General features: G+C 54.4%; 2 protein-coding genes across 7 annotated transcripts in view; one reads left to right on the top strand and one right to left on the bottom strand.

The window, feature by feature from the left end:
* Nucleotides 1-27,017, top strand: part of FRMD6 (FERM domain containing 6) — a 40,737-nt gene extending 13,720 nt beyond the window's left edge. For 2 of the 6 annotated variants that reach the window (XM_038139024.1, XM_038139025.1), the window contains 13 exons: nt 14,895-15,080; nt 16,013-16,103; nt 16,241-16,383; nt 16,984-17,060; nt 17,913-18,099; nt 18,992-19,147; nt 19,655-19,720; nt 19,804-19,872; nt 20,550-20,724; nt 21,814-22,143; nt 22,236-22,361; nt 24,130-24,221; nt 24,304-27,017. In XM_038139024.1, the coding sequence (XP_037994952.1) occupies nt 14,982-15,080; nt 16,013-16,103; nt 16,241-16,383; nt 16,984-17,060; nt 17,913-18,099; nt 18,992-19,147; nt 19,655-19,720; nt 19,804-19,872; nt 20,550-20,724; nt 21,814-22,143; nt 22,236-22,361; nt 24,130-24,221; nt 24,304-24,588 (1,896 nt within the window). In that variant the 5' untranslated portion in view covers nt 14,895-14,981 and the 3' untranslated portion in view covers nt 24,589-27,017. Of the gene's footprint in view, nt 1-6,448; nt 6,542-8,261; nt 8,381-14,894; nt 15,081-16,012; nt 16,104-16,240; nt 16,384-16,983; nt 17,061-17,912; nt 18,100-18,991; nt 19,148-19,654; nt 19,721-19,803; nt 19,873-20,549; nt 20,725-21,813; nt 22,144-22,235; nt 22,362-24,129; nt 24,222-24,303 lie in introns of those variants that run through there. The other 4 variants (XM_038139026.1, XM_038139021.1, XM_038139022.1 and 1 more) reach the window with 4 other exon arrangements.
* On the bottom strand, nt 6,018-6,962 carry LOC119701979 (collagen alpha-2(I) chain-like). Its single transcript, XM_038139300.1, has 2 exons — nt 6,436-6,962; nt 6,018-6,318 (listed from the first exon to the last, which is right to left on the bottom strand). Exons 1-2 carry the CDS (start codon nt 6,960-6,962, stop codon nt 6,018-6,020), a joined length of 828 nt encoding a protein of 275 aa, XP_037995228.1.
* Nucleotides 27,018-27,620: the final 603 nt, after the last annotated feature.

The raw sequence follows: 27,620 nt of genomic DNA, 5'->3' as shown, positions 1-27,620 counted from the left end.
CAAATCCTGCCTGGCAGCACTGGCACCTTTGGAACCCTTCGTGTGAGGTGCCTGGCTTGATCCAACCCCAGCATCCTGGTCTTGGTGCTCCCAGGACTGGGTTTAGGCCGTGTCGATGCTCCCAGGACTGGGTTTAGGCCGTGTCAGTGCTCCTAGGACTGGGTTTAGGCTGTGTCAATGCTCCCAGGACTGGGTTTAGGCCATGTCAGTGACCCCAGGACTGGGTTTAGGCCGTGTCGGTGCTCCCAGGACTGGGTTTAGGCCGTGTTGGTGCTCCCAGGACTGGGTTTAGGCCGTGTCAGTGACCCCAGGACTGGGTTTAGGCTGTGTCAGTGACCCCAGGACTGGGTTTAGGCCGTGTCAATGCTCCCAGGACTGGGTTTAGGCCGTGTCAATGCTCCCAGGACTGGGTTTAGGCCGTGTCAATGCTCCCAGGACTGGGTTTAGGCCGTGTCTATGCTCCCAGGACTGGGTTTAGGCCGTGTCTTTGACCCCGGTGGGAAGTGATTCCCACTGTTTCCAAAGGGGGTTTTCAGCCCCGCTGTGACTCAAGCCCCAGGCAGGGTTTGAGCCCTGGCGCCCCTGGGGTGCCAGAGGGGTGTGAGGGGGATGTGGAAGTGGTGAATGGAATGAGATGGGCTTTAAGATCCCAAATCATGGAAACGTGGAACCATTTGTCCCCAGCTGCTCCGGGCTCCTCGAGCCTGGTGGGAGCAGCGATGCTCAGGATGAGCCCCTGGAGCTGCTGGGGTCCAAGGGGGCTCTGCTTTTCCCTGCCTTGGATTCCCCTCCCCTCTCCCCTTTGGCATCCATCCCTTCCCTGCCAAATGGAGCGCTGACCTTGGCCGGGGCCGCCGGCAAGGCCCGGAGCACAAACAGCTCTTCAGAGCAGCAGTAAATCATTGATGGGTGCCTGATGGACACATGGGGCCACGGCCAAGCTCCCTGGGCTGCTCTGTCCCTGGGCATGCAGGGGGGGACTGGGCTGGCTTTTCCCTGCTGCAATATCCTGTTTACAGAGCGCCAGCCGGGTGTCCTGTTTCCACGGGCAAAAGGTGCCCGCCTGCTTTCCCTGGGGATGGGAACAGCACCAGCAGAGTGTTAGCATTAGGGTTAGGACGAGGATGAGGGTTAGGGTTATTCAAAGAGCACCCCAGAAAGTTGTGCTAGCACCAGGGTTGTTGCAAACCACGCCAAGGAAAGCACATCCCGGCAGGGCAGTGCCACCCCAGGGCACGGTGGTGTGGGTGGAGGGACAGGGTGGGATGGGAGTCTTTGTGTCCTTCTGTGCTGGGGCTGGGGTTTGGATTATGGGGATTAAATTAAATTATGGGGAATTATTAAATTTTAAAAAATAATTATTTAAAATATTATTTTAATTAATTAAATGATTAAATTATGGGGAAATCCTAATTTAACTGGCTCAGGCTGTGAGGGTTCCGCTAGGATCCCTTCAGGAAGTGCATTGGAGGATCTCCAGTTCTCCCAGTGTGAATGTGGTGCTGGTCCATGACCCCTCACGCCCAACCCATTCCTGATGCTGCTGCACTTTGCACAGAGCAAACCCAGTCCTGCCCCCCTGGCCCCTTTTCCCAGCTTTTTCCCAGATCCACCCTGGATCAGGTTTGGAGCAAAACCTTCGGCTTCATGACCCCATTCCCAGATTTCTCCATGGCTCCTGCAAACTTGTAATCAAGCCCTGCTGCCATGGAAAATCCATGGGCACAGGTGGGCAAGGAGCTGGATCACCAGGATGCCAGGGGGAACGTGCCCCCACACATCCTCCTTTGGAGCACTGATGGATGCCGGGGCTCTTTGAAGTCTTTCACCACCCAAACTCCACTTTTTTTCCTTAATTTTTTTTTTTCAGCAGAGAAATCCCCAGTTTTCCTCCCACCCCACCCCACTGAGGGGGGGATTCTCTGATGTTTTGTAGGTCAGGGCTGCTGGTGACCCCCCTGAGGGGGCCCTTGCTGGGCTTTTTCTCTCCCGTTCCAGCAGCCCTGAGGTGTCTGCCCCTCTGTCAGATGGGGCTGGGATCATGGAGTGGTGTTGAAGCCGCAGAACAGACAGGCTAAAAATATTCCCCTGCTCGCTCCTGTGATCTTTCCTCCCCGTCTGCCCCTCCCCACCGCCCTTTCCTGCTCTACACCACAATTCCATGGGATTGCAGCAGCTCTGCCAGGCTGGGAGCAAACTCTAGCAATAACCTCCAGGCCATGAAAAAGCCCTTTGGGGCCCCCCAAAACAGAAAGGATGGGAGGGGGGAATTGGGGTTTTTTAAGAGGGAAATGAGAGTGGGTTTGGGAATAGGGCTGCGGGAAAACCAGACTTACTCCGGAGAAAATCCCTGCTCACCTCACCCTGAATTTAGCAATAATTTGCTGATGAACCCCAGCCTGGTGGCCCGGGTTGGGTGAGGAGGGGGAGATTCAGTTTGGGGGCGATCCCGCCATTCCCTCCGGCCATCCCGAGGAATGTCCCGGGCTCCAGTGGCATGGCTGCGGCTGCTGAGGAGGATGAGGGCTGGAGGAGCTGGGAATACTGCGGGCTAGACCAGCACAACGCACCCATCGGCACTGCCCAGCCGGGGGATGCTTCCCTGCCCGGTGCACGCTTGGATTTCCTTGATGGTTCCAGCACTCGGGGATTCAGGCTGGATTTCCTCATTTTCCAGCCTCGTTGGGTTTAAATCTCATGCAGCTCCTTTTTAGTTTTGTCCTTGCTGACTTCCCAGCAAAGGCTGGGCACGGTGAATATAGAGGGGGATTTTGGGGGGCCAGTTAAATGTAGTACAATCCTCCCTCGGCTAAAATTGGATGGAAAGAGCCCCTCTGGAAGCGCCCCCTGAATTCCTGGGGAGCCAGGGGAGGTTTGGCATTGCCAAAATTCCAGAATGCTCAAGGAGCCATCCTGCTCTCCACCTGGCTCCTGAGCTGGGGTGTCCTCAGGCCTCTCCCAGGGATGTTCCCCCTTTCCTGCACCATCCAGGGCTGGCTCCTGCACTCTGGGATCAGCTTTCCCAAAATTCAGCTGGGATGGATGGAGTTGGAGCTGTCCGCAGGCGGGTACCCCCAGGGGCAGCACTGGGGCAAAACCCTTGAGGAGGGGTCCCAATGTGTGCTCAGGCTTTTAATTATTTACTATTATTATGTATTAATTTTATTATTAATTAATTATTAAGCTCAGACTTATTAATTATATTAAAACCAAATTGAAGCAGAGGCTGGACGAGATCTCCATGAATTGGGTATTTATGGCCAAAAATCAGGTGGAATTCTCCTAAAAGAGCCCAGGAAAAGCTGGAGAGGGTCCCTCCAGCCTGGTTGCTTCTGTGCTGGGGGGACAAGGACTCACCCACCCCAGCTTGGGCAGGGAGGGAGGAAGAGCTTCCTTGGAAATCCCCGTGAAATGCAGGAATGGGAGCGAGCTCCAGCTCCTCTCTGGAGTTTATAGCAACGCTCTGGCTGTTGTGGCTCCACGCCGGGGATTCTTTATTTAATTTCTTCCCCTTATGGGCTGAGAAACCTTCCCAGCCCCAGCACAGCCCTCTCACAGTAGCTGGGGTTTGTTTTCCTCTCATGTCCAGGGAGGAATTTCTAAATCCCAGCCGCAGCCAGAGCTGGAGCCCTGGAATATGCTGAGTGGGAAGGGGCCCTTCAGAATCGTCAAGTCTGATGCTGTGCCAGGTGTCATCGAGCAGTGGTGACACCCCTGTCCCCAAATGCACCCCACAAGGCTTGTGGGCAGCGCTGAGGTCCCGGTGCTGCTGCTCCAGGGTCAGTTTTCCTAGCAGGACATCCCAAAAATCCCTAGAAATGGATGCTGGGCACCAACAGCAGCAAGCCTGTGTTGGCACGACTGATCCACCAGCCTTTGGGAAGGGGATGGGATGCAGAGAGGGATGTGTTTAGTTGTTATTTTGTTGCTTTTGGAATAATAATTTTTATGCCATTAACAAAATCCGAGGGACACTGTGAGATAAGAGAGCTCCCACGTCTCTGTGTCCCTCCCTGCCAGTGACAATGCCAGCATTGAAATTCTGGGATGGGAGACACTCGCCTGGTGATAATGCAGGATCACAGTGAGCTGCTGCTATTTCCTGTCCTTTCCATATAAATGCATCCAGTGCGAGAAAAATCTGTGTATTTTATGGGAATGGTATTTTCAGTCATAACCGCACCACCTTTGTCTCTTTTTTTTTTAATTATTATTTTGAGATAGACTTAGCAATGCAAAAAAAAACCCCAAACCAACCCCAAAATAATTCAACTTTTTTTTTCCATTTTCCATCTGCATTTCCGCTCCTCGGGACTTGGAGGGAGATTAATTCCAGAACTGTGAGGGAAATGTCACCAGAGTCTTTGGGCTTTTCCTCTCACAGAGAGGACCCTGGCTGGGGTCCATCTTTCCGAGCTCTCTTCACGTTGCAGCCTGGGATGGCTTTTCCTGGAGTGTCTCCTCCAGCCCTGGGATCATCTCCCTTTGGAATGAGCTGAGATTTTTCCCCAGGCTCCGGAGCAGCGTCGCGCCCGCGCCATCCACGTCGGTGTTTATGCATCGCCTCGCTGGCATCCCAGAGCTCTTCCTGCTGCTTTATTTAGCCTCTGCAGCAAGGCAGGCGCTGGGCTCCTGTATCCCTGTGTTCCACAGGGCCTGGGATGGGGCTGGATGTGCTCAGCAGGACCCACTCGTCCTCCTCAGCACCGCAGCAACGGGGCCGTGTCCCGCTTGTGCTGCCCCACAGCCCCAAAATGATTTGTGGGTTCAGGGAAATGAGCCAAAGGGAGCCTTTGCTTGGTTATCCCCATGTCAACTGCAGGATAGATGTTTCCAGAGGGAGTTTTTTGGGGAAAAAGACATTTCTGGCTGGAATGCCAGGCCCTGCTTGGACGGGATGCTCTCCATGCCCTTGGCAGTGGCACCAGTGGCTTTGTAAGGACTCGAGCAGGAGGTGTGGGGTAAAAACCCTCTCCCAATTCCACCTGGCATGGACAGGAGGATGAGAGTGAGCCCAAACCCAGGGGATATCCAGCTCCAGCCCTGCAGAAAGCCAGGCTGTTTTTTTTCCACGAGGAGAGCGGCACATTGGATTCCCAGCGCCGGTACCGTGCACTCCCATAATGGAATTACCCAGCACGAGCTGTTGAGCTGCAAACAGATTTGAGCAAGGACTGTCAGGGTGTTCACAGCAGAGCTGCTCTTTATTTAGGGCTGGGAACAAGCGGCTCCTCTCTCCCAGAGCCTCGGAGAGACTGCGGGGGCCGAGGCGGCCTCGCAGGTCAGCCCGAGGAACGCCTTTAGACAGTTAAAAGTGAGGAATAAATAACTCCTCCAAAAACAATCTCGCCAGATGGCACTTCTGAAGGAGGAGCGGCTCGGAGATGCTTTGCTGCTAATTTATGGTGCTGCTGCTGTTGCTATTCCGGGCCTGGGTCACCTATGGAGAGGGATCTGTGTGTGCATCAGCTCCAAAGGGTGGCCGGGCCTCACACGAGTGAGCCCCACTCACCTTCATCCAGCTGCTGGTGGGGGATTTAATGGGAATGGGGTTTAATTCTGCTCCTGCCTCAACCTGAATCCTAAAAGCTGGGATTCTATGATCTCCCAGGGCTGGGGATACTGGGTTGGATGTGGGGGGTCCCCTACACAAGGGTGTTGGGACCCCCTCAGAGGACATGCGAGTCCCTTCCCTAGGAGATCATTGAAACCCAGAGTTGTTTGGATTAGAAGAGATCTTTAAAAACATCTTGTTCCAACCCCTGCCACGGGGAGAGACACCTTCCACTATCCCAGGCTGCTCCAAGCCCTGTCCAGCCTGGCCTTGGACACTTCTAGGGATCCAGGGGCAGCCCCAGCTGCTCTGGGCACCCTGTGCCAGGGCCTGCCCACCCTCACAGGGAAGGATTCCTTCCCAATATCACATCCATCCCTGCCCTCTGGCAGTGGGAAGCCATTCCCCTTATCCAAACTCCCTCTCCAGTTCTCTTGGAGCCCCACTGGCAGGGGCTCTAAGGTCACTCCAAGCTGGACACCCCCAGCTCTCCCAGCCCTCGGGAGCAGAGGTTCCCCAGCCCTGGGAGCCTCCTCCGGCCGCGCTCCCCGCTGAAGGATGCTCCGCTCCGCTGCCGGGCACCTTCGGCGTCTCCATCCCGCAGGGACGGTGCCCGTGTGCCCTCCCGGGGGATGCGATGCTCAGGCTCTTCCCAGAGCCTTTCGTGGGCGCCGTGGCGGCGTCTGCCCGGCTCCCCACGCCTCCTCCGGGGCCACCACTCGTCTCTCAAGCCCGGGTTCACCCCGTCCCCGACCCCTTCCCCTCTGTCCCGGGCACGGCGCCGGGGCGGGAGGCGGTGCCGGTGCCGCTCGGGGCGGTGCGGGGCGGCCCGGGAAGGGGCGGGGGCGGCGGGATGGGCTGGGCTGGGCTGGGCTCGGCACGGCTCGGCTCGGCTCGGCACGGCGGGGTTCGGCACGGCTCGGCTCGGCTCGGCACGGCACGGCACGGCACGGCTGGCACGTAGCGCGCTCCCGCAGCCGCAGGTAGGTGCGTGCCCGGCGCCCCGCACCGCGCCGCCGCTCGGCTCAGCCCGGCTCGGCTCAGCCCGGTTCCGCTCCGTTCGGCTCCTTTCGGTTCGCTTCGGCTCAGCCCGGCCCGGCTCGGCTCGCCCCCGCGGGGCCGTGCCGCGGGTGGGCCCGGCGCGGCCGCTTGTTGCGCTCGGGGGCGAGTTGGAGCCGGAGCGGTGCGAGCGGCCCCGGCTGCAGGAATGCGAGTCATTTCCTCCGCCCGCCCGCCCGCGGGAGCTGCGGCTCCGCCGGAACCCCCCCACGGCCCCCGACGGCCGCGACACGGCCGCGACACCGCCACGGCCACCCCGGACCCGCTCCGGCGCTGGGCGCGCTCCCGGGGCGCGCTCGCCCACGGGACCCCTCGCCCCTGGGTCGCGCTCGCCCACGGGTCCCCACATCTGCGGGACCCCTGGTCCCTGGGTCACACTCGTCCCCACATCTGTGGGACCCCTGGGTCACACTCATCCCCACATCTGCGGGACCCCTGGCCCTGGGTCACAGCCACCCGCAGATCTCCTTGCCCCGGGGTCACACTCGCCCATGGGTCTTGCTCACCCGTGGGCCGCCTTGTCCCCTCACCCACAGGTCTCACTCACCCTTGGGACTCTTTTCCCTGGGTGGCACTCACCCACAGGTCCCCTCACCCATGGGACCCCTTGCTTTCACCCACAGGTTCTCTCACCTGTGGGTCACCGTCACCCACGGGTCCCCTCATTCCTGGTTCACAGTCACCCATGGGTCCCCTTGTCCCTGGGTTACACTCGGCCACGGCTCACGTCACCCATGACACCCCTTGCTTATGGGTGACACTCACCCCCAGGTCCCCTCACCCACAGGTCCCCTCATTCCTGGTTCACAGCTGCCCACGGGTCCCTTTGTCCCTGGGTCACACTTGCCCGTGGGTCCCTTTGTCCCTGGGTCACACTTGCCCGTGGGTCCCCTCTCGCCCCTGGGTCTCACCCACAGGCCCCCTTGTCCCTGGGCCACACTCACCCAACTGTCCCCTGGGGCACACATCCCCAGTGTGTCCCCTCACCCGTGGGTGCTCTGTGCCTGTGCCAGCTCTTCTCTGTGGCTCATGGTGACCCCCAGGTCCCCTCAGCCGTGGTTCCCACCATCTCTCGGTTCCCATACCTGTGATCCTCTCATCCATGCATCCTCCTGTCCCTGGGTCACAGCCACTTGTGGGACCCCCTTGTCCCCGAGCTCCCCTCACCCTCGGGTGCCCCCCACCCCATGCAGGTGCTGGGGGTGCCTGCTGCTCCCTGGGGGTGTCTCTGATGGCCCTCTCTGCATTTCCCACCGGGAATGCCAATCCCTGACACGTTCTGGAAGCAGCCAGGATAAATCCATGCAGCTCCTAAGCCGGGCTTTATCTGACCCGGTGCCCTGGTGGCAGCGGGGAAATTGTGCTGAGCTTTCCCAGCCCCATCCTTGGTGTTCCTGTGTCCTTTGACTCGCCCGTGGGAGTGAGGCACATCCCGACCCTGCCGTGCCCCTGGCTCTCTGCCACCTTTCTGCCATCTCCCATTCCCGAATCCTCCTCTTCCTGCTCGTGGCCAGTGCCTTTCTGGCCATCAGGATGTTTTTCCCTCTGAGCCGAACTCTGCTTTTCCAGAGCTGCTTCCGCGTGGCACCGATGGAGCTTTGCTGCTCTGCCTAATTCTGGGCTGCTTTGTGTTGGTGTTTTTCCACAGGGCTCGCTCTCCCTCTCGGAATCTTGGATAGAGCTGGGATTAATTCGAGCTCTCTTGCCTGAAAGAGATGTTCCGTTTAAAATTCCCAATCCCGAAGGCATATTGGAGTTTGGTTCTAGGTACTGGATTTTTACTATGGGGTTTTAAAAGGGTTTCTTTTTTTTCAAGCTGGGTTTATTCAGGCTCTTTAAACCCCGAGTCTGTAAGCAATTATTCCATTACATGAAAGTCAGGACGCTGAGAAAGATTAATTCAGACCAGATGTAAAAATAAATGGGAATTTGAAATTAAGATGATGTCAGTTCCCTCCTGCTAAAAAAAAAACCCGGCAGCCTTTGGACTCCAGATGGAGTATACAAACCATGGCGCTGGTTAAAATATCTGCCTGCTCTTTCATTGAGTTTTATACTGCTTTTTTCCCCTCCTTGACTGAAAAGTGGGCTTAGGATATTTTTCCCAAAAAGCTTTCCCCGACTGTGGCCGGAGCAGGGAAGTTGACGGAGGCTGCGGCGTGGCTGAGGAGCTTTCCCAGCTGGAAAACTGGAGAGCGGCGCTGCTGAGGGAAGACAAATCTCCCTCTGCCCGCCCCAGGGTTAAAAAAATCAGGAACTTGGTTTGGCTTTGTTTTGCTGGATTTGGAGCCGGAGGCGAGGACGCCTCAGAGGGCAGCAGGAGCTCCGGATAGTCCAGGCATGGATTTGAATTTTTGGCATAAAATGGAGCTGGGTTTTGGGTTCTTGTGTGTCTGCAGAGCACTTTGCATCCCGTTTTTCCCCGCTGTGTGCAGCAAGTGTGGCGCATTCCCCGGAGTGGGAATGGGTTTGGGCACCAATGCCACGTAGAGGAGCCTGTGAGTGGGATTTTGGGAATGGGGCTCCCCAAAAGTGCCTCCTACTGGGAAGGAAGGGTTTGCCCAGGGTCAGAGCATCTAGGGGGTGTGTTGTTATAGAAAATAACATAAACATTCATCATTGCATATTATTAATATTAATATTTACGTTGCGTTATTAATTATTTAATATTATATTATTAATTACATTTAAAATATGACTTTAATTTCTAAATAGGGAGCTCCGTGGTTTGGAGACTCAGGGCGGTGCTTTCTGTGGCGCAGGGATTTGGGATGGTGACTCTGGCCCTTGGGGCTGCTTTGTGGTCCAGGGATCCCGCAGCCAAATCCCAAGGGATTTATGGCAGCTGCTGCTGGTGTGGGCTGCAGCCTGCCCACGGGGAGGGGAGCAAAGGCAGTGCTCCACATCCGTGTGCAGCCTTGGGAGTGATGCCTGTCATCCTGGGAGTGGGATCAGAGCTCTGGCAGCTTTGGGCTTCTTGGTGCTTGGGGATGGTTCCTGAAATGCCTGGGAATGCCATGGGACAGGCTCTGGAGCTGGATGGGGGAGCTGGGCTGCCCTGAGCACAACCCAGTCCTGATATTGTTCTAATCCCAAAGGCTCAGGCAAAGTTTCCTGGAAGGAAATCTGATGGAAGGGGCTGGTTCTGGAGCAGAGGAAGGAGGAGGAAGAGCAGGCGCTGTCCCTCCCTCCCTGGAGCCCTTGCCAGGAGAAATCCATCTCTGTGTCCATCCCTGGCGGAGGCAGGGACGCTTTATTTATATTTTAGTGCTCCAAAGTCAGGGAGTGGAGAGGCCTGGGGTGGCTCTGCTGCGGGCTGGATGGAAAATCAGCACTTCCTGGCTGGGTTCTGCTCTGTGCATGCAAGATAGGCAGGGCAGCAGCTTCCTGAGCTGCCGTGGCTCAGCCCGTGTTTCCCCACGGAATGTGATGTCCCATGGGGCTCATCCCCAGCAGGAGGGGACATCATCCCATTTTTAGGATGATCCACATGGCCCAGCCATTCCTGCTCGTTGCTGCTGTCCCACTGCAGTAGCCAAGGGGGAGGAGGATGAGGAAGAATGTTGAAGAGGTGGAGACAAGCGAGCTCCTGGAGGAATTTTCCTTGGAGAGGCGTTTTGGATACCCCCAGCACTCGGGGGCATCTGCTGAGGCTGTTGGGGGCTGAGTTTGCCCAGGCTGAGTTTCCAGCATCCAAATAGCTTTTGTGGTGGATGAAGTAATGGAATATTTATAACCGAGTCCTTTTTCCCAGTGAAGGTCTCTTTCATCTGCCTCCCTTCATTAGGAGGAAACTGTTGAGTTCATGAAGAATTGGAGACGATTTTAATTACGGGGCAACCGCAAGCAGGAATTAAGCTGGGTTCTGGGTTCGGAGAAGCTGCATTAAGGGACGGCCCTAAAACTTGTAATAACAGCTCTGTGCATACCTGTGCCTGTGATGTGGGGTGAGACCCACTCCAGACTCTTCAAAACAAGAAATTCCTGCCCCGTGAATTCACCTTCCCATCTCGCCCCGCGCTCCGGGCAGCCTCTGGCTGCGGGATGGCCCCTGCCTACGGGTGGGTCCTGGGCTGGATCCTTTCCCTCGTCCCTGGGGTGCCTCAGGAGGGCTGGAACAAAAGCCTGGAGGTGGGTTACATCAGGGAATCGTGGAGTTATTTAGGTTGGAAAAGACCTCTAGGATTGTAATCAGCCGTTCTCCCGGCACTAAGCCATGTCCCCAAGTGCCACAGCCAGGCAGTTGTTGAATTCCTCCAGGGATGGCAATGTCTGATAAGGCTGCAGTTTTTTTGAAAAGTGGGTGTTTTGGCAAGGAGGGATGGATTTGGTTGATGGAGAAATGGACAGGATCTGCCTGGAGGCTGGATTGAATGGGGGGCACCGGGATGTCTGGTGGGTACCGCAGAGGGACAAACCTGACCCAAACCCACGAGGATGGAGACTCATCCACTTCTTTTAAATCCATTTAAATCCACGGAGAGGGAAAAACGCTGCCCATCCACCCAGCCTCGCTTCACACGCACCGAATCTGGAAGAAAACCCCACCTCAGCCAGCAAGTTCAAACCATGTCCAATCCCCACCCTGGAATTACATCCACATTTCTATTTCTGACGAGATCCTGCTCCAGCACCTCCATCTGAACCCGTCCCAGGCTCTGCCTGCCCTCGGATGTGTTTGCAGGACCCCGGGATGAACAAATCCCTCGCCGAGTCAGCAGCGCCAGCCCCGGCTGCTTTTCCCCGTTTTTTTTGTGGGATGTTTTCTTTGCAGCGGAGCTTTGTGACAGGATTTATCCCATGGCATCAACACCAGGGAGGGAGACAATATTCCAGCAGCCTGGGCCTGGAAAACACAGTGGATCGAGGAATTTTCTCGGCTCTGGAGTCACGAGCAGTTTGCAGTGCCTTCCTATGGAGTTTTGATGCTCTTTTCCTCAGGGAAAAACAGGGAAAAGCAGGGAAAACGTGGCTGGAGGACCTGGATCTCCTCACTCTGCTGATCCATGCCCAAGTCCTCATTCCCAGTGTTTTTTCCAGCTGACTTTGAATGGAAAACCCTTTGGAAGACTGCCCAAGGTGGAGGTTCCTGCTTGGAGTGTGGGGTGATCTGCGTCAGCCCCTGTGCTGTGGGGCAATCCAGGGGGGCTCTCCCTCCAATCCAGGATCTTTCCAGCTTGGACTCAGGAAGGTTGGGCTAGATCTTTAAAGGTCCTTTCCAACCCAAACCATTCCATGCTTCCATGTTTGTGCCTCCTACCAGCGTTTCCTCTGGAGCAGCAGTGACTCGGCGAGGGCAGCGGCACGGGGTCCCAGGGAATCAAAGCCGACATTGTGGGAACGAGCAGCAGATGCTTGGAAAGAATTTCCCGGCGTCTGGCTGGGGCTGCTGCAGGCACAGCACCCTAGGAAAGGGCTTTGTGTGTCCCCTGCTGAATCCCTGCAGCTCCCAGGGCTCACAGAGCCCCCAGGAAGCACCTGGAGCTGAGGGAATCTCTGTAGGGACCATCCCTGTGTGGTGGGCTGATGGAATGTTCCCATTCAGCAGCAGGAGCTGGGATGTTTTCTAGATGAATACCAAAATACATGGATTGGGGTTGGGTGGTTTTTTCCCTCTCCCGTGTCCATGCTCTGCTGACGCCAGCTCGTGTGGTTTAATCCCTGGTGCTCTGGGATCAATCCAGGCTGCGGGAGGAGGAGGAAATGCAGTGACTGGTGTGGGGATGAACAGCCCCAGAATGCCAGAGAGTGACAGGACAAGAGGGAGTGGTTTTAAACTGGCAGAGGACAGGGTTAGATGGGATATTGGGAAGGAATTCTTGGCTCTGAGGGAGGAGAGGCCCTGGCACAGGCTGCCCAGAGGAGCTCAGGCTGCCCCATCCTTGGAAGTTTTCCATGTTGGACAGGATTTGGAGCACCCTGGGACGGTGGAAGGTGTTCCTGCCCATGTGAGGGAGAGAATCCCAGTGATGGATTCTCCAGTAGCTCAGCAGTGAGTGCTGCCCATGGCTGGAATTTCGAGCTGGCTGCACCCCCGGAGCTGCCATGGGAAGAAGCTTTTGTGCACCCCTGGGACTTGAGGAGCCTGTGGGTGGGAGCAGGACACGGAGGGTGCTGCAGGAGCCCCGGGACACGGCTGCTTTGCTGGGCACGTGGCCCCTCCCCAGCCCAGCCTGCACAAGCCACATCATGCCAGTGCCCGGGAGCTGCCGGGCCAGGACGTGCCAAATTCCTTCAGCCCTGGAACCAACCTGGATCAGCCACGGCCGGGCACGGCCCCAGAGCGTGGGGACCGTGGAGAGGCGCCAGGCACGGCCACGGTGCAGAGCTGTGGTTTGTGCAGGGATGCAATGCATGGATACCGTGAGATTCCAGCACAATTTGTGGATGCCACAGTGCAGTGCTGCCATGCACAGATGCACTGCAGGGATACCATAGTGCTCCAGCTCAATGCATGGGTGCCAAAATGCATGGGTGCAATGCGTAGGTGCAATGCATGGTTGCACGTCTGTGCTGCACGGATGCAGTGCCTTGGTGCCATGAGGTTCCAGCTCAACGCATGGATGCCACAACGCGCAGGTGCAATGCATGGCCACGGATGCAATGCATGGATGCCATGAGGTTCCAGCTCAATGCATGAATGCCGCACTGCAGTGCTGCAATGCACAGGTGCAATGCATTGGTGCCGCGATGTTCCGACTCAATGCACGGGTGCCACAACACATGGATGCAATGTGTAGGTGCAATGCGTGGCCAGGTTGCACATCTGTGCTGCACGGATGCAATGAATGGATGCCATGAGGTGCCAACACAATTTATGGATGCCACACTGCAGTGCTGCAATGCACAGGTGCAATGCATTGGTGCCGCGATGTTCCGACTCAATGCACGGGTGCCACAACACATGGATGCAATGTGTAGGTGCAATGCATAGCCAGGTTGCACATCTGTGCTGCACAGATGCAATGCATTGGCGCCACGATGTTCCAGCTCAATGCATGGATGCCACAACGCACAGGTGCAATGCATGGCCACGGATGCAATGCATGGATGCCGTGAGGTTCCAGCTCAATGCATGGATGCCACACTGCAGTGCTGCAATGCACAGGTGCAGTGCATTGGTGCCACGATGTTCCAGCTCAATGCATGGTTGCCACAATGCATGGATGCAGTGGAGGGCCATGATGCACGCAGATGCAGCGCAGAGAATCCATCATGTACCACCGTGATGCATGGCTGCAACGTGCAGGTGCAATGCATGGCCAGGATGCAGGCATGCAATGCATGGGTGCAACACGTGGCCGCAATGCACCATCCCAAGGCACGAGTGCAGGGCATGGATGCAGTGCACGTTTGAAATGCAGAATCCGCGACACACGGACACGGCCTCCGCGCCGCAGTCCCGGAGTGCCCTGGCCATGGGAAAGCATCGCCTCCAGATTTCCCAACTTCTGCGAAACCCCAGGAACCACCAACAAAAGTCACCTCAGGGCACTTTTGCCCGAGCTGCTGCAGGAATTCCAGGCTTTCGGAAGCCAAAGGCGCTTCCATTTAGACCAAAGCAAATATTTGGTGACAAGGGAGACGCTCTGCTGTCCGGGTGCCAGCGTGAATCTGGGCTAGGAAAAGGCTGAACTGGGTCAGAGTTTAAAGTCCTTCCTCGTGGTGTCACGTGGGAATTCGTGTTCTCGTGGATGGTGGGGTGAAAAGTGCTTTGGGAATATTCACCCTCGGCAATGAGAATTTCCTGGGGTCAGCATTAGGATGTATTTGTTGGCTCTGAACGGCAATTCCGACCTGCAAATCCCTGCTGGTGCTTGGATTGTTTTATTTCACCCCAGTGAAGAGCCAGAACTGGGGGGAAGGATGTTGGAAGGGATGTGGGGATCCTCTCAGGAGACCCCACAGCATTTCCTTGCCTTTCCATGGCTGGCAGGGAAACCTCCCGCTTCCAGCGCCGCTCCTTGCTGCCCCATCCGGGTTCTTCCCAGTGGATAAACTTCCATTTATTTTAATTATGCCAGAAAAGCCTTTCCTGAGGTTTTCCTGAACCCCAGCCGGGAGAATCAAACTGCTGACTCAGGTTTTTGGGGCTGGTCCTAAAACCATGGGGTTGGCTGTGGTGGGGTGGCTGCGGTGGGATGTGCCCAGAGTTTTTGGGGGACACCCCAACCATGAGCCCACACCGTGTGGGGACACACTGGTGGGTGGGAAGGATGGGGGGTGCAGCTGGGGAGCTGAGGGCGCCGTGCCCAGGGCTCATCCCCCTTTTTTCCCGCAGGGATGGCACCCGCGGAGCCCGAGGCCGCCCCGGCCCGCCGGTGAGGTGCCCCCCAGCAGCCACCCTGAGCCCCCTGCCCAGAGCACGATGAACAAGCTGCCTTTCCACAACAACAGAGTCATGCAGGACCGGCGCAGCGTGTGCATCTTCCTCCCCAACGACGACTCCCTCAACATCATCATCAACGTAAGGAACGCCCCCTCCCGAGCCTGGCATTTCCCTCATCCCCCCCGGGGTTGTGTTTGCACGCCCTGGGTTTCCTTTGGAGCCTGCCTGGCCTCGCCCTGCTGGGGAAATGCACACGAGTTATTCCCCTGGAGGTTGCAGTGGTGTTTCACGCTCTCCTGGGTCTCCTTGATGGATGTGATGCTGGCAGCAGCGGGGTTTGGGGAGGGTGACCTGCTGCTTGGCATGGCACGAGCCCCATCACTCCACTAATCCCTTCTGGATGGCTCTTCAGCCTCCTCTAGCCCGGGCAACAAACAGGAGGGGCTTTGGCTCTGACTGGGATGGAGCATTGAATGTTACATTTCCCCACTCCTTGTTTTTGTTTTTTTTTGTTAATTCGCCCCCACCCAATGTTGCTTTTGAGTCAGGAAAATGTTGAAATTCCTTTCAGGACTTAAAGGGAGCTTATTAAAAAAAAAAGATGGAGAGAGGTTTGGAAAGAGGTGGATAATGATAGGATAAGGGGAATGGTTTTAAACTTGAAGAGGAAAGATTTAGATTAGATAATAGGAATAAATCCTTGCCTAGGAGGGTGGGCAGGCCCTGGCAGAGGTTTCCCAGAGAAGCTGTGGCTGCCCCTGGATCCCTGGAAGTGTCCAAAGCCAGGTTGGATGGGCTTGGAGCAACCTGGGATGGTGGAAGGTGTCCGTGGGGTGGAATGAGACTGTGAATGTTCTGATTTCTGCCCCCAAAACATCTCCCCAGTGCTGGGTTCCTCCCCCACCTCGAGCTGCCTCGTGGTTCTCTGAGCATCCCGCCCCTGGCAGAGCTCTGGTCCAGGCTTTTGAGCCCCTCAGCCCATCCTGTCACCCCCATCCTGCCCGGGGTCCTGCTCAGGGGTTTGGTGGGCACAGACGCATCCAGGGCTCATTTAAGGGTTTTTTTAACAGGTGAAGATTTTGTGCCAAGAGTTACTGGTGCAGGTGTGTGACCTCCTGAGGCTGAAGGATTGTCACCTCTTCGGGCTCAGCGTCATCCAGAGTAAGTCAGGGGCTTAAGTGTGAAAATTACCACTCTTGGTGACCAGGAGGTCACAATTCCCCATCCCCCCTCACTAAGGGGTCACGGTGGGAGGCTGGGGACACTGGGGACGCTGATGCCACCTCTGTCCCTTGCAGACAATGAGCATGTGTACATGGACCTGGCCCAGAAACTCTACAAGTACTGCCCCAAGGAGTGGAAGAAGGAGGCCAGCAAGGTCAGCGGTGAGGTCTTGCATGGAGAGCTGACGGCAGTAAGGCCACCTCTGTCCCCGTCGCAGGTCACTCCCAGGACCCGGGAATGCTGCCAAGGGGTGGGGGGGGCATTTGGTCAGTGTGGGGCTGGGGGATGGATGTGCAAAATCACAGCCCTGGGGTTGGCACGCTGAGTGTCACCATGTGCCCCAGCTGGGGGTGTGTCCTCCACGCTCCATCCCTGGAGCTCTGGGGTTTTTTTTTCTCTGATTTTTCTTTTCCTCCTTTATCCTTCAGCAGAATTTTTGAGGTCCCTTCTTTCAAATTCTAAAATCAATTTGGGTTTTTGCTCCCCAAAGCACCTTTTCATTCTTTCTGTGCTGAGGGGGTGGTGTCCAGGCTTGAGTGCTGGTGGATGATGGTCTGGGAGAGGGAGAGCAGCAGTGAAGTGTTGCAGAACTCCTGGGCTTGTCACACCCAGCCTTTAAAAATCCAAATCCCCCTCTTTTCCTGCATTTTATGTGGAAAAATGGGCACCAAACTCTTAACTGAGGAACAAAAATGCCATCAGTGCCGTGGGGGGGCAAGGGGTGGCTGTGACAGACCTGACCCCAGAGAGATGAGGTGAGGGGTGGGGTGTGATGCTGGGATCCTCAGGAGATGCCTGAAAACCTCCTCCATTCCAGGGCATCGACCAGTTTGGCCCCCCCATGATCATCCACTTCCGAGTGCAGTACTACGTGGAGAACGGGCGGCTCATCAGGTAGGGCGTGCCCCCTGCCCGGGCACCTCTGGGGGGCTGAGCCCTCCCAAAAGCTGGGGCTGGGCGTGGCTGGGTGCTGAGCGGTTTCCCACAGGGGCAGGTGGGGACATTGCCCCCAGACAAAGCCTTTTGGGGGGTGGGGATTGTTGTATTCGGGTTGCCCCCAGATGAAGGCAGGAATGATGAATCTGACTCTGTGCTCTCAGAAGGCTCATTTATTGTTTTATAATACTATATTATATTAAAGAATGCTAAACTGCACTAAAGAATACAGAAAGGATATTCACAGAAGGCTCAAAAGATAATAATGAAACTCGTGACTCTCTCCAGAGCCTGACACAGCTTGGCCCTGATTGGCCAAAGAGTGAAAACAACTCACAGAAACCAATGAAACAATCACCTGTGGGTGAACAATCTCCAAACACATTCCACACGAGCACAACACAGGAGAAGCAAATCAGATAATTATTGCTTTCCTTTTCTCTGAGGCTTCTCAGCTTCCCAGGAGCAAAATCCTGGGTGAAGGGATTTTTCCAGGAGATGTGAATGCCACAGGGGGTGATGTGTTTAGGGGTTTAGCACGGCCTGATTTGAACTTACCCACGGCTGGGTGGGAGCTGCAGCTCCTGCTTTGGGGCTAAAATGGTGTCCAGGGCTTTGGGGACACAGTGGCACCTGCACAGACGTTTTGAGGGGGTTGCTCCAGCTGGCTGGTGAAGCACCTGTGCATTTGCAGAATTTCAACAAATAGGGAAGAGTGAGCAAAACCCTTCGGTGAGCCCTCCCTGTGGGCTTCCCAGCGGGTGTCCCCTGGCTGCTGACTCCTCCCTGTGTCCCTTGTCCCCTCCCCAGTGACAGGACAGCTCGGTACTACTACTACTGGCACCTGAGGAAGCAGGTGCTGCACTCCCAGTGTGTGCTGAGGGAAGAAGCCTATTTCCTGCTCACTGCCTTTGCCCTCCAAGCCGACCTGGGAGACTTCAAGAGGAACAAGCACTACGGGAAATACTTTGAGCCCGAGGCTTATTTCCCTGCCTGGGTAAGGCATCCTGCTGTGCCCCCTGCTCTGGGCTGCTCAGAGCCCTCTGGCTGCATCCTGGGTATAAATGAGGTGTGGGGGTGGAATAGCTGCGGGTTGGGGCTGCTGGGGAATTCCCTGTGAGCTGCAGGGATGCTCCTGGGGGATTCTCTGTGGGCATTGCCCCACTAGCATCAGTTCCCTTTGGGGACTGGTGGCACAGGATCCCAGAATGGTTTGGGTTGGAAGGATCTTAAAGCTCATCCAGTTCCACCTCCTGCCATGGGCAGGGACCCTTCCACTGTCCCAGGATGTTTCCAAGCTCTGTCCAGCCTGGCCTTGGGCACTGCCAGGGATCCAGGGGCAGCCACAGCTTCTCTGGGCACCCTGTGCCAGCACTCCACCACCCTCACAGGGAAGGGTTTCTTCCCAAAATCCCACCCATCCCTGCCCTCTGGCAGTGGGAAGCCATTCCCTGTGTCCTGTCCCTCCATCCCTTGTCCCAAGTCCCTCTGCAGCTCTCCTGGAGCCCCTTCAGGTGCTCAAAGCTCTCCCTGGTGCCTTTTCTTCTCCTTCCCAATCTCTTTTCTTGGTTTTGTCCCAAAATCTGCCCACTTCTCCTTTTTTCACACATGTCACTGAGGAGTGGTGGCCCTGGGCCCGTGTCCCCAGCCACACAGGGAGCCCATGTGTGACTCTCCCTGCCCCAGCACAGCTGTCACCATGGAATGGCCACGGAGCACAATTCCCAGCAGGAAATCCTGCTGCCAAGAAGTCACTGGCTGCTGTAATTATTTTATTTTTGCTTCGAGGTGTCTAGAACAAAGCTCCAATTTGCCCTTTTCCCTTGAAACCACCACTGCCAGGAGCCAGCACGGGGCAGCTGGACAAGCTTCTCTCCCCCTCCCAACAGGTGGTAGCCAAGAGGGGCAAGGATTACATCCTGAAGCACGTCCCCAACATGCACAAGGACCAGTTTGCCCTGACAGCCTCAGAAGCCCATCTCAAGTACATCAAGGAGGCCGTCAGGCTGGACGACGTGGCCGTGCACTACTACAGGTTGTACAAGGTGAGCCCTGGCCCTGTGGCTGTTGGGATCTGAATTTTGGGGATGCCCTCCCTGAGAAATAAATGCTGTTTTTTTCTCTCCTGGGAACAAAGCTGGGAGAGCGTGGGGTGTTTTAATTGAATCCCAGAATGGTTTGGGTTGGGAAGGAGCTTAAAGCTCATCCAGTGCCACCCATGCCATGGGCAGGGACACCTCCCACTGTCCCAGGGTGCTTCAACCTGGCCTTGGACACTTCCAGGGTTCCAGGGACAGCCACAGCTTCTCTGTGCATCCTGGCCTTCACAGGGATAATTTCTTCCTCACATCTAATCTAAATCTCTTCTCTTTCAGTTCAAAAGCATTCCCCCTTATCCTGCCACACTCTGCCTGTGTCCAAAGTCGCTTTCCATTTTTAATTTGGCACATTAATCATAGAATGGTGACTGGGGTGATTGTGGGCTGAGGTGGGGTAGATTTGACCACTTCATGCTGCCAATTGTGTATTTAAGAGCATTTTTTCCCCCTTAGGACAAAAGGGAAGTGGAGGCCTCCCTGACTCTGGGGCTGACAACACGGGGCATCCAGATTTTCCAGGTAGGTAGTGAAGGTGATGCCTCAGCTCAGCTCCATGCCCCTGCCTGAATCCTCAGCCATGGCTCCCTCTCCTCTTTTTGCAGAACCTGGATGAGGAAAAGCAGCTGCTCTACGACTTCCCGTGGACAAACGTGGGGAAACTGGTGTTTGTGGTGAGTGCCACCATCTCCACCTGGAGCACTGCTTCCAGCTCCGGGGTCCTCAATACAGGAGGGACATGGAGCTCTTGGAGCAGCTCCACAGAAGGCCACGGAGATGCTCCCTGGGCTGGAGCACCATTTCCTATGGAGCCAGGCTGGGAGAGCTGGGGGTGCTCACCTGGAGAGGAGAAGGCTCCAGGGAGAGCTCAGAGCCCCTGGCAGGGCCTGAGGGGGCTCCAGGAGAGCTGGAGAGGGACTGGGGACAAGGCATGGAGAGACAGGACACAGGGAATGGCTCCCAGTGCCAGAGGGCAGGGATGGATGGGAGATTGGGAAGAAATTTTTCCCTATGAGTGTGGTGAGGCCCTGGCCCAGGGTGCCCAGAGAAGCTGTGGCTGCCCCTGGATCCCTGGAAGTTTCTAAGGCCAAGCTGGACAGGGCTTGGAGCAGCCTGGGATAGTGGAAGGTGGAAAGGGGTTGCACTAGGTGGTCTTCCAAGCCCCTTCCACCCCAAACCCTCAGTGATTCCACGATCCCCAGGCAGGGCATCTCCTGGGCGAGGATGTGGGCATGGGACACCGACCTGGAGGTGGTGACAACCCATGGCGTTACTGAGGAGCTGCAGCAGGGCTGGGTGAGAGCCGGAGCCTCCTCCTCTTCGGGGCTGACCCCTCCCTTGTCCCACGCAGGGCAAGAAGTTCGAGATCCTGCCGGACGGGCTGCCCTCGGCGCGGAAGCTCATCTACTACACGGGCTGCCCGCTGCGCTCGCGCCACCTCCTGCAGCTGCTGAGCAGCAGCCACCGGCTCTACATGAACCTGCAGCCCGTGCTGCGCCAGGTCCGCAGGCTGGAGGAGAACGAGGGTAGGTGCTCCAGGCCCCAGTCCCGCCAGGACAGGCTCCCCCGGGGTGTTCGCACCTGTAAGAGCTCCTGGTTCTTCTGCTTAGGGATGGGTGCGAGCCCTGCTGCTCACCCGGTGTCCTGGTTCTGCCTCAGCACAGGTTTCCCAGTGTCTCTCGTCCTTGTGAAAGCATAAGGTCTTCTTCCTCTTCTTTCCTCTCCTCATCTTCTCTTTCTCTTCCTCATCTTTCTCTTTCCCCTCTTTCTCCTTTTCTTATTTGTTCTTGTCGTACTCCTCTTCATCCTCCTCATCTGCCTCAACTTCTTCCTCTTTCTTATCTTTTTCTTCTTTTTCTTCCTTGCCCTCTTCATCTTCTTCCTTGTTCTCATCTTCATCCTCCTCTATCCTCCTCTTCTTGTTTCCCTCGTCCTCACCATCCTTCTCATCTTCTTCCTCATTCTTATCTTCATCCCACTCTGCTCTTGTTTTCTTCCTCCTCTTCCTTCTCTTCCTGTTTCTCTTCCTCCTCCTCTTCCTTCTCTTCCTCTCCCTCCTTCTCTTCCTGCTCCTTTCTCGTCTTTCCCCTTCACATCTTCCTTTCTCTTCCCTATTCTCCTCTTTCCTCTCCTCTTCTTCCTCCTCCTCTTCTTACACCTTGTTTCATCATCCTCCTCCTCCTCATCTTCTTCCACTTGTTTCATTGTCTTGCTTCTCCTACTCATCATCTTCTTCCGCCTTGTTTCATCTTCTTCCTTCTCATCCTCATCTTCTTCCTTCTCATCTTCTTCCTTCTCATCCTCATCTTCCTCCTCATTTATTTTCTTCTTTTCCTGCTCCTCCTTATTTTCTGTCTTCTTTCTCTTCTTCCACGACATCTCTTCCTCCTCCCCTTCTCCCTCCTCCTCCTCTCTTGGAGGAACAGCCCAGCACAGGAGCTTTGGATCTCCTGCCCCGCCTTCCCTGACGCCACTGGGACAGAGCCATCTCCAGCTGTGCCAGGGCTCGGGTGACAATTCCTCTGTGTGCCAGCACACCCATGCCCTTCCAGAGGGTCCAGTTTGCCCTGGGGGGGGGTTGTGGGAATCACTCTGATTCCGTGCCCCCCCTGCAGAGAAGAAGCAGTACCGGGAATCCTACATCAGCGACACGCTGGACCTGGACATGGAGCAGCTGGAGAAGCGCTCGCGCGCCAGCGGCAGCAGCGCCGGCAGCATCCGGCACAAGCGGCTCTCCCGGCACTCCACCGCCTCCCACAGCAGCTCCCACACCTCCGGCATCGAGGCCGACCCCAAAGCCCGGGAGATGGGGCCCGAGGACGGCTTCGCCGGCGCCCACCGCAAGCTGAAGACCTGCAGCTCCATGACCAGCCACGGCAGCTCCCACACCTCGGGCGTGGAGAGCGGCGGGAAGGACCGGCTGGAGGAGGATTCCCAGGACGACGGTGAGGCGCCGCCGTGGGCTGTCCAGGCCCTGGGCTTGGAGGGTGTTCTGAAGGGGCACGGCTGACTTGTGCTGTCTGCTGGTGTCCTGCAGAAATTGAGATGCTGGTGGATGACCCCCGGGAGCTGGAGCAGGCTGGGGAGATGGAGGTGAGCCCCGACATGTGCGTCTACATCACCGAGGACATGCTGCTGTCCCGCAAGTTCAACGGGCACTCGGGTAAGGTGGTGGCTGCTTCTCCTCCCAATCCCCCGGTGCGAGTCACGCCTTTGGGAGCTGGCATGAGATGGTCTTTAAGGTCCCTTCCAAGCCTGGTCATTCCGTGTTTTTATTGGTGTTTGGCAGAGCAGAGTTAGCCCGAGGTGTCTGTTTGGGATGCTGGGAAAAACTGGTCACCCAATGGGTTGAAGGAGAGATGGGGTAAAGAAAAGAGGAACCTCTCTCACGTTGTGCCAGGGGAGGTGTGGATTGGACATTGAGAAAAATTTCTTCGCGGAAAGGTTTGTCCAGCCCTGGCCAAGCTGCCCAGGGCAGTGGTGGAGTCCCCATCCCTGGAGGGATTTACAATCCGTGTGGATGTGGCACTTGGGGACATGGGGCAGTGGTGGCCTTGGCAGTGCTGGGGAACACTTGGCCTCCATGATCTTGTCTGGAGCTGTGCCTGCACCCAGAAAGTCACTCGCAGCTCTGAGCTGGCAGCTACTGGGAGGTCTTTGGGGATGCCAGGCTCCCTGGGGACAGCTTTGGGTGCCACTTTGGGGCACATTTGGGATGCTTTGTTGGCGACGCTGTTTGCAAGTGGAGCTGTGTTGTTACGATATTTTATGAGAATCCTTTGCCAGGATTTTCTTTTCCTGAGAAGCTGAGAAGCCTCAGGAAAGAAATGTAAACAATAACTGTCTGCTGCTGTGGAATGCAACAGCTGCATCTGTGACTGGTCCATGATAATTGCTTCTAATTAGTGACCAATCACAGATGCAACTGCGTTGGACTCTCTGAGAGTCACAAAATTTTATTATTTATTCTTTTTTATTCTTGCCTAGCTTTCTGATGAATCCTTGATTTCTATTCTTTTTAGTACAGTTTTAATATACCATTTAAATATAATATATATAATAATATAATAAATAGTATTATATATAATATAATTAATATAATATATAGCATTTTAACATAATATATATACTAATTTAATAAATAATATTATATATAATATAATATAATATATAGCATTTTAATATAATATATAATTATATAATAAATAATATGATATATTATATAATTAGTATATCGCATTTTTGATATTATATATCATCATATAATAAATAATATAATATATAATATAATTAATATAATATATAGCATTTTAATATAATATATAATATGTATAATAAATAATATTATGTATAATTAATATAATATATAGCATTTTAATGTAATATATAATAATATAATAAATAATATGATATATAATATAATTAAACTATCGCATTTTTGATATTATATATCATCATATAATAAATAATATATTATAATATAATATATAATTATTATAATATATAGCATTTTAATATAATATATATAGTAATATAATAAATAATATGATATATAATATAATTAATATGATATATAGCATTTTAATATAATATATGATAATATAATAAATGATGTTTTATATAATACAATTAATATATCACTTTTTTATATAATATAGATAATAATAAATAATATGATATGTTATATAATTGATATAATATATAGCATTTTTAATATAATATAGATCATAATATAATAAATCAGCCTTCTGAAACATGGAGTCAAGACTCCCATCTCTTCCCTCGTCCTGCTTCCCCTGCAAATCCCGCGGAGCTGTTGGGCTGGAGGCGCCTCATTGCGCTGAGGGAGCCTTTGTCCCCGTGGGCAGCAGGAGTGGATCCCAGGAGAGCTCAGCCGCCCCAAAATAACCTTGGCGCCCTCCTTTGTGCAGGACTCATCGTGAAGGAGATCAGCTCCTCCACCTCCAGCTCCTCGGAGACGGTGGTGAAGCTGCGGGGGCAGAGCACCGACTCCTTGCCCCAGGTACGTGGGGCGGGAGCTTTGGCATTCCCCGACCCCTGCGGGCTCCCTGCCAGATCCTGACCCTCCTCTTGGCTTTTCCCAGACCACGTGCAGGAAGCCCAAGACGTCGACAGACCGGCACAGCCTGAGCCTGGATGACATCCGGCTCTACCAGAAGGACTTCTTGCAGTTGGCCAACCTGTGCCAGGACACGGCGCAGAGCTTCACCTTCGGCTGCGCCCACGGCCTGGACGAGGACGGGCTCTACTGCAACGGCTGCCTGGCCCAGCAGTGCATCAACATCCAGGACGCCTTCCCCGTGAAAAGAACCAGCAAATACTTCTCCTTGGATCTGACCCACGACGAGGTGCCCGAGTTCGTGGTCTGAGCGTGGGGAGGCTCCGCCGCCGCCTCGCCCCAGCCCTGCCCTGCTCCCTGCAGACCACGCTGGAGACCTTGCCCCTGCTGGAGGAGGGGCAGGGTGGGGATCCCCAGCACGGGGTGGATTCCCGAGGAGTTTGTGCCAAACACAAGTTGTCTTATTCCGACTGGCAGGAGCACAGCTCCGCTGGAGCTGGCAGAAGCTCACCTGTGGCCTCTCTCCCCCCTCCTTGCCCCCAGGTGACTCTGGGGTGGCTGGAAAGTGCCAGACTGTCGTGTTCAAGCCAAGCCAAAGAAATGTAAATAACCCTAAAGGCCAGTATGGGAAGGGAGAATCAAGCAATAACCAGCCAGGGATCTCCAGGCCTGGTGATGTTCCGTGGAGGAAGGCGTGGCCAGCAGCTCCTGGGGCAGAGCATGATCCCAGTTTTTCCAAAAACGCGTGCTGGAGGTCAGGCCACAGCAATCCAGCCAGGTGGATGATGGCTGGAAGCTCTCAGAGCCATTTGCAACTTGTTTTTATATTTTTCTCTTTTTTTTTTTTTTTCATTTCTTTTTTTTTTTTTTTGAGAGCAAAACCCCAAAACCAAAAAAAAAAAAAAAAAAAAGAGCTCACCCTCCCCAGAAAAAGAAAGCAAAGCAGGATGGAAAAAAAATAAATCCTCTATAAGGATAATGCAATAATGCATTCCAAACATTGACTGTCTAGAGAATACATATATAAATATATCAAGGTATGTATGTTTATATATGTCTGGATCTTACAGACCCATTTGCATTTTACTCCTGCTCTGAAACACCTTTTATACAAAGATCTGCCTCTCTCCTTTCATGAACTCTATCAACAATCCTATTTTTTTTTCCTAAGCACTACTAAGGTGAGAAAACAGACTTTCCTCCAGAGGAGAATGTGCATCCTTGCCTTGTCCGTGTGGCTCTTCCCACTGCATCTCCCTTCTCTTTTCCCAAGGCTTCTCGTGCATCCTTAGGTGTCTTACAGCTGGAATAATTCTGCCAGAGGATGATGGTGACGTGCTAGGCAAATCCAGGGGTGGTTTCTGAGTGTGTCCCAGGGAAGGCAGACAGCCCAGGTGGAATATTTGACTATTGCAGAGTTAATTATCACAGCACAACGCCTTTGTAGTGGATATTTTTAATTAGAGTTTAGCCATTGACAGCCAAAGTTTTGCCATATTTTGATACATCACCTTTTCTTTTTTTTTTCTTTTTTAACTGGAAGCTTTTCTTAAAAAACCAAACCAAAAAAAGAAAAAATAATTATTTTATAAATAAGCACAATCTTATTTTTGTAAGAAATGTTGGGGGAGGGAGCTGAGAAATGGAAGCTGGAACCAAAAGAAATGAAGAGTAGCTATAGGCACAGTGCAAAAAACAAAAAAATAAATCTCTTGGGATGTTGGGACATGGGAGAGCTGCTGTGGGAATGTGGGACTGTGGCACTGGCACCGTGCCCCCACCCCAGAGCTTGATCTGGCCCTGCCTGAGGGGTTTTATGGGAAAATATCCAATGCTGGCAGGGCAGGATGCTGCTCCCTAAAGCATCCTCATCTCCCTAAATCCACACAGGGCAGCTGGAGGGATGCTGCTGGGGCTCAGGGCTCTCTGCCCCACTCTGGTTTGGGGAACACCCCACCAAATACCCCAAAACCCTCTCTTTGGGTGCTGGGATAACATTTGAGTCCAGCCCCCATCCACAGCTGGGTTTGCAGCGTGTGCACCGGCAGTGTGAGTTTCCATGCTGGCACGGGCAGGAAAATTCCCCAAATTCATCCCCAGCCTCTTTCTCCCACCTCTCCCAGCCTCTGGGTGCTCTCCATGGGACCCTGACCCTGCAGAAACACAGAGCTGGAGGGGAAAAATGGGATAAAACGTGTAAAGAGATGCTCAACACTGCTGAGAAATGGGGAGAGGGCAGCCCCATCCCAGGATCCTGCGCCCAGAGCTGGGGGGAGCAGTGGGGTTGGGGTTGGGATGGGATGGAGCTTGTCCCTCCCAACAGCAGCAGGGAGCAGGGGGACACAGAGGTGCCACTGGAGCAGGGGGACACAGAGGTGCCACTGGAGCAGGGGGACACAGAGGTGCCATTTATTCCCAGTTTTCCCCCAGGTGGCCGTGCCCTCCTGCCCTTGGGGCTGTTCCCCCTGCAATAAGGATCTGTCTGTCTGCACAAAATAGTCCTTTCTGTGAAAGGATCTTCCCATCAGGGCTGATGGGAGAGCCCGGTGACTGTGTTGCAAAAGGAGCAGGGGAAAAAAGGAAAAAAAAAAAGGGAAAAAAAAGAAAAAAAGAAAAAAAACCTCCAGGAAAATCAAACGGAAAATCCCCGGAGCGAAATTCTTTTGTACCAATGAAGTTTGTTGTGTGCCTTTTGCAGAACGGCTGGACGTGACAATAAAGTGACAGTTGTTTGCATCACTTTGGCTCTTGGAGATGTAAAGTGCTCCCAAGCTTCGGGGGGAGATGGAGCAGGGCTGAGTTTAAGGATGAATTGCATTTATTGTGTTCTCTGCTCTGGGATCCCAGCTCAGGTTAAGGCAGCTCCTGCCTCAGGCAAGGCAGTGGATGGGCTGAGCCTTTCAATCCTGATTTTTTTTGGTGGCTTTTTGGTGGTTTGGGGTGTTTTTTGGTGGTTTTTGTGGAAGTTCCAGCCACTTCCAACACTCTGGAGTTGGGAAGAGGAGCAGGGGGAGCTCCTGAAATAAATGGGAGTGTGGAGTGTCCATAGGAAGGATCCTGGTGGGATGCTCAGGGGGGTCCCCAACCTTCAGGAGCTGGGGGGATGAAGGGGTGAACCCCTCCTTGTGGAGCTGGGGGGGCAGAGCCTGTCCCAGCCCCCAGAACCCCAATCCTGCTCCTCACCCTGGGCAGGGCACAGGCAGCACTCCGTGTGGGATGAGTGAGCCCATCCTCTGCTTCCCTCTCTTCCCTCCTCCTCCTCTGCTCCTCAGGGACAGTGGGATGGGGATTCGGGAGCAGCTCCCAGGTTTGTTTTCCCCAAGGGAGGAAAGGTTTTCCTCA

Source organism: Motacilla alba, chromosome 5 (genome assembly GCF_015832195.1).
Source record: "Motacilla alba alba isolate MOTALB_02 chromosome 5, Motacilla_alba_V1.0_pri, whole genome shotgun sequence".
Classification (NCBI taxonomy): Eukaryota; Metazoa; Chordata; class Aves; order Passeriformes; family Motacillidae; genus Motacilla; species Motacilla alba.
Note: the sequence above shows the minus strand (reverse complement) of the source record. Positions and strands in the feature narration are given on the sequence as shown.

Excerpts from the sequence above, each read along its gene's own strand:
- LOC119701979 (XM_038139300.1), bottom strand. The coding sequence starts at position 6,962 with ATGTGGGGACCCGTGGGCGAGCGCGACCCAGGGGCGAGGGGTCCCGTG. Across the intron at positions 6,319-6,435 it reads GTGCCGAGCCGAGCCGAGCC|AGGGGAAGGGGTCGGGGACG; the intron begins GTGCCGAGCCCA and ends TGCCCGGGACAG.